A 6,228-nucleotide genomic window follows, 5' to 3' on the forward strand; every position below is an offset into this window, starting at 1 on the left:
ATATATATATATATATATACACAAAATATAGCCTTTTGTCATACAAAACTGAAAAACATCTTAAAGAAGACAGACTTGAGACATTAGGAGCATTACAAACAGCACGGGAAGGACTTTAGAGCCAAAAGAGATCTAGAACCAATTTAAAAATAAGCTGTTTAACATGTTCTTTTTGCCCCTCAGTGTTCCTCATCGGAGCAGATCTTGGCCCACTTTGGGTTGAGTAATGTCAGCAGGTTGAATGTGGGACATCTGGAGAGGATCTGCCCCGCTGTGTTGACCCAGGTGCTGCTGCCCTCCTGCCCCTACACCACGTCCAAAGCTCTGCCGGCCCTCGACTACTCTGGTGAGTTGCTCCATCACAACAGCTGGTTTGTGTGTTGGGACCCCCTGCAACCCACATTGTCCCCGGGTCATGAGGTTTGCCTTGAATCCGGCAGACAGTTTTACACAGTCACTGTGGATGGACGACACTCCCTGGTTGCAGTTTCTTTTTGCTTGTAAACCCTTAAAAACCAGAGAATGTGGGTATTTATCTGGACCAGGACTGCTGCATGATATAAGGAAAATATCCGATAACGTTGATTATCGCAATAACAATAATACTAATGATAAAGTCTACTGGGTTCTGCATGACTGCTCCTTTCAGTATTCTGCTAAAATACATCATTTTTGGATGAATTTAAAACAAATAAAAGGACATTATTTTTCAACATTATTTTATTGAATAAATTGAACATAAAAGGCGTGTTTTCTGCTGATATTGTCATTCAAATCACTCAAAACATTGAGTATCTTTTGCAATGGGGCGCCTTCTTTCAGGATGTTTATTGTGCAAGTTGATATTGCGAAGATGGATGATAAAAAGTGATTTATTGTGCAACCCTAATCTGAACACTGATTGGCTGAAGTTTCATCTGATGCAGGGTATGATTCTGACCTCAGAGCTGTCAGAGGCTTCACTTCTCTCCGTCTCGTATCATAACTCTCTTTTTATTAGGAAGTGTCTGCTACAGCAGAATATTGTGTCTGTGTGTGTGTGTGTGTGTGTGAGAGACTGTCTGCGTCTGCTTGTGCACATCAGGACCTTTGTCTCAGATCATACTTCTTCATCCCCCAATCTAAAGTATTTGTCTCCAATTATGATATCTGCTGTCTCACACACACACACACACACACACACACACACACACGTTGTCCTGGATTGAGCCGCTGACCTCTCAGATTCACCGTCCTCGGTGCTGTTGACACAGTCCCAACCTACTGTGACTGTTGTTCGTGATGCATGCTGTTTCTTCTTCTTGTAAGCAGAATCTCTCCTCTGCAAATAAATACTTTAATGTTGTAATTAAGGGATACATTAGATCCTATTTTATTGTTTCTGTCACAAAAGGAAACCATGTTGCCCGTGAGTTGTGGTGTGGAAAAAGTCAGCTTAGTCTCTACTTGCTCAATAGTTAAGAGGCTTATTTAATAATCACAGCCACATACCTGCACAAACACGCTAATTCCCATGCTAAAATTTACAGTAGCTACATTTTGATGGTTTCACTCAAATGTCATATTGGAAATGATACTAGCAACCAACAAATACAATAAGTTTGCTAAAAAAAAAAATGCTGAGGAGTGAGCAATGGCAATTAAAGGAACTGTAGCCCTGTTGGCCATGTTTTTAGTTTGAATCCAGTTTTAATTGACTCAGAAGCCGATTATAATTTTTATTATCATTAGTTATTTTCCCACACATTCCAAGGGAATAATTCTGTAAAAGTGACAGAGTGACACAGTTCACCCAGCAGCACCAACAAGTGTGAAAAGTGAGTGTAACCCTCCTGTTGTCCTCGGGTCAAATTTGCCCCGTTTTTAAAAGTATCTACATCAGAAATTTGGGATTCTTTTATCCAAATTGTCCAAATATTTATTTGGATAAATTAAACAAAATATATAATTTCATACAAATGACATTTCTTGACCATGAATTTGAAAAAGAAAATAGGGTAAAACTAGTGGTAATATATTGGTGTATATTAGTGATGAGTACAGTATGCTGATGGTAGTTTTACAAAAATGAAGAAAATGTTGAAAAAAAGTGATGAAAAAAGTATCTCAAACACGTTAAAAAGCAACAAAAAAGCGTCAAACGTGTATTTTCAGTGTTGACGTGGGAGGACCACATAAGGGTTAATAAATAGAGAAAAAAGGATCTCAGAAGATCAAAAATGTCAAATGTCTCTTCCACAAAAAAGGATTTAGAGAAACCATAACAATAAGCCTACAGCATTCACCATGTCAAGGGAGAAAATGCACTATAATGTTATTAGTTGTTAGTTATTAGTTTGTCCTTGATTTCTGCCCTGCCAGTGTGGGGTTATGGGTTTCTGGCGGTCACTGTGATCAACCTGGCGTCCCTGCTCGGCCTCCTCCTGATTCCCTTCACCAAGAAGGATTATTTCCCCAAAGTGCTGACCTACTTCATCAGCCTCGCCATCGGGACCCTGTTCTCCAACGCCGTGCTGCAGCTCATACCTGAGGTTTGTAGGTAAATTCCCCTTTTGAAAGGCTTCATAAAGGGAAGTATTGTATGCTAACATGCCACTAACATTCTCCTGTCTATCCACAGGCTCTGGGTTTTGATCCCAAAGTGGATAACTATGTGGAGAATGCAGTTGGAATATTTGGAGGGTTTTATATCCTCTTCTTTATGGAGAAGATGTTAAAAATGGCTCTCAGGGTGGATATTGAGGTAAGATGACAGTGCAGTATGTGGCTTCATTAGATGCAAAGCACTTTTCGGTATCACTTTACTAAAAGGTATCTACATAAAAGTGACGTTACACTGTCATGAACACGTGTCACAGGCATGACACTTGATCCCTAACACCAACCCTAACTTGTCATCACAAAACCAAATGACATCTACTAAAAGAAGCGTAATGTCATGTTTATGACACGTCCATGACAATGTCATGTCACTCTTATGTAGATAGTACCTCCAAGTACAGTGTAACCCACCAGTTATTCCAGTTGTATAACTGCCGGGGAATCAACATGTTTATTAGCTGACTTTATGGGAGTCAGTTACATGATTTATTACTGTTTTAATCATTTTCCAAAAGGGTCACAGATTGTAAACCCCACTCTTTAATTGACAGAGACCCAATATAAGATTTATATGATGGCACAGAATCCTAATATTAACTTTACTAACACAGAGGTATTAAAATCAGAAGACCAGAAGACTTTTGTTTTGGTGAAAGCTAAAAACAAAAAGAATACATCTAGATTATGAAAGTCAAACTTTTAAAAGAATAGTGTGACATTTTGGGAAATATGCTATACAATAAATATGAAGTTGAGGCTAATGGTTGGTTAACTTTGGCTTTGAATAATTCCGTAATATTTGCAGTGCGAAGGTATCCCAGATTTAAAGGGGGCATATTATGCTGATTTTCAGGTTCTTACTGAACTCTATTTCATGTTTCTATGAGAACATGTTTACATGCTTTATGTTCAAAAACACATTCGACATTTCGATACTTTCACAGTATTTATTTGGCACTTCAACCTGCGTTATTATCAAAAAAAGACAAGGAAATCTCACTTTTTACAATATGGGACCTATAAAATTTCAAATATCCCCTCAGTGTACCAAATCATTAACCCTGAATAGTGTTCTGCTGTTCATCTGACTGTCTCTCCTGTCCTTAGCATGGCCACAGCCACTTCACTCCTGCAGAGCCACATCAAGAAAACTCCCTCCACAACGGAGACTTACTGGAGAAGAAGGACTCTATCGTTTTGACGAGCATCAGCACCATCGCCACAGACAAGAGCAGCCCGATCCCAGAACCTCCGCACGCACATGTGACACCTCCCCAGGTAGCAGCGCCCACCCTCATGGCTGAATAAAACCGTACAGATCGGGGAATTAGACTTTTATTTTACTTTGAAAGCAACCTCTTGGGATTGAATTAAGTCTGTCACACAGCAATCACATTTATTATTATTATTATTATTATTATTGATGTTGTATTGTCTTTATATGGGCGCCTGCACTATCATCTGAGCTATCTGGGCGCCCTTGAAATGTTATCTTAAGTAATTGTGTACTTGATAGAGATTGTATGTCACCTCGGTCCTCTATCGCAGACACGCCTGACAGAAAAGCATCATGGACCATAAATGCATTACTTATCAGTCGTTATGGTTGCGAGTTGTTTTTCTATAAGCTTGGGTGTTTAGTTGTAAAGAGTCATTTATTGAGCTGTTATCAGTGCCAGGGGGTGATTAGAGCTGCTGTTCATGTTAACCAGTGACATCTCTTGTGTCATATGGAGGAGTCTGGCTTTAAAGGGATCAACATACTACACAAACAGAAATGCCAGTGTCACGGAGGGGATGAAGGCCTCAGAACCTTCCCCTCCTGGTAAATGCTGGAATTGTCAGACTTGAACACAAAGCCTCCTTGTTTGGCCGTGGCCTTTAAAAGGGTTGTTTTGTCACTGCAGAGTACCTTCAGCCAAGGCCCTAAGGCTCCGTTTATGTCCGACTGTACTCAGGTTTCCCATTAAAAACACTTGTGCCATTTTTTCTGTAATGGAAGAGTTCCATTGCAAATGCTGCACATTCATTGAAGGAAAATATTTCCTGTAGTTTGATTAATTGATATTTTTTACATACAGTGGATCCAAGATGGACACGCTTTGTTAATAAAACATTAAAGTACGATTACTTCAAAGTCCTTATTTATAGCCATGCAAGCAACTTGGCCGTTGGGATGGCACAGACTGTCTGTCACTCAACCTGTTTTCACTTTGGTGCTTTGGAGGGATTGCTGTGAAAGTGACAGACAAGGGTCAGGCTAGCCCATTGGTCTGGAGGTAGGACCTAAACAAATCAGGTCTCCGCTGTTAACATTTTTCTTAAAGCACCGATTAACTTAAATCAGCCCCAGAGCTGCTAGTATGGCAGTAGACTCTTTTTCTTGTTTGAAAGACACTTTTTCCACTGCAGTAATTTGGACATATTAAACATGAAGGGGATTATAGCAATCAAATTGAAATTTAAAATTGAACCATTTTTTTTTTTGCTTTCTAGTTTGTAGGGTTGATGATAAAATGCCAGAAGGAGGTATTGATCAGATGGCAAAAGCAAAATGTTCAACTTTGTCCTTACTTTTCTGGATGACTTGAACTTTGGAGTCCAAACACATCACGTGTGTTGTCTTTGTGGCTCACTGAATCCACATGTTATTTTACACATCAATCTTTTTGGGTGTAATCAACCAGGGGCACTACTCGTGTGTCTTGAATCTGTCTTATCACTCTTACAGGACATCCAGGTGTCGGATGTGATGTGCCACTGGCTGCGTGGGCAACGCGTCTCCAGCATCAAGACGGTGGCGTGGATGATAACTCTGAGCGACGCGTTGCACAACTTCATAGATGGTCTGGCCATCGGCGCGTCCTTCACGGTGTCGGTCCTGGCGGGGTTCAGCACGTCCACCGCCATCGTATGTGAGGAGTTTCCCCACGAGCTGGGTGAGTCACTCTTTTACCAACTCGTGCTGTGTGCAGTCAAACATTGCCTAAATCCAAAGAATTTATTTGAAATTCTGATGGAGATCCCAAAGTTTATGCAGATGTTTCTACTCCCAAAGATACCAACTTTTTCAGGCTGAAGTAAGTGTTCAAAATGTTACAAGACATCTGCAATCGCTCAATTTGACGACATGGTGCGTTCATAAAAGGTCTCAGTTTTGAATATTTAAATCAGTGTAACATCAAATGGCTCTATGGATAAATGGATATATAATATGCAATTCTGTGAGACTGGGTGGAATAAAAGGAGATGAATTTTAAAGCAATGTAAAGGTAAATTATCAGATTTTAAGGGACTTAAAGCAGGTTATATCTTTTCACTCATGCTGAAAGGCCCATTGGGAATGGTATTTATCGATAAGATATTTATCGACCTCTACTGATTTGCTGCAGAATTGCACCAAAACTCTTCTTCAATGTGTTTAAACTCCAAACACTGAATAAACTAAAATGCAAAACCCTTGGGGTGCCCTGTAGCTCACCTGGCAGAGCGTGCGCCCCATGTACCATGGCTCAGTCCTTAACGCAGCTGCCCAGGGTTTAAATCTGACCTGTGGCCCTTTGCTGCATGTCTTCCCCCTCTCTCCCCCCATTTTGGCCTTTAATGGACAGGACAGTTGCAGACATG

The 6,228-nt window shown here is 40.3% G+C and overlaps 1 protein-coding gene across 1 annotated transcript in view; it reads left to right on the plus strand.

Annotated features, from left to right (window-relative positions):
• Positions 1-6,228, plus strand: part of slc39a8 (solute carrier family 39 member 8) — an 11,525-nt gene that overhangs the window by 1,230 nt on the left and 4,067 nt on the right. The window contains exons 2-6 of the mRNA XM_032511059.1: positions 184-346; positions 2,362-2,531; positions 2,621-2,743; positions 3,709-3,879; positions 5,333-5,540. Of these exons, the coding sequence (XP_032366950.1) occupies positions 184-346; positions 2,362-2,531; positions 2,621-2,743; positions 3,709-3,879; positions 5,333-5,540 (835 nt within the window). The remainder of the gene's footprint in view (positions 1-183; positions 347-2,361; positions 2,532-2,620; positions 2,744-3,708; positions 3,880-5,332; positions 5,541-6,228) is intronic.

This window comes from Etheostoma spectabile, unplaced genomic scaffold (assembly GCF_008692095.1).
Source record: "Etheostoma spectabile isolate EspeVRDwgs_2016 unplaced genomic scaffold, UIUC_Espe_1.0 scaffold314, whole genome shotgun sequence".
Lineage (NCBI taxonomy): Eukaryota > Metazoa > Chordata > Actinopteri > Perciformes > Percidae > Etheostoma > Etheostoma spectabile.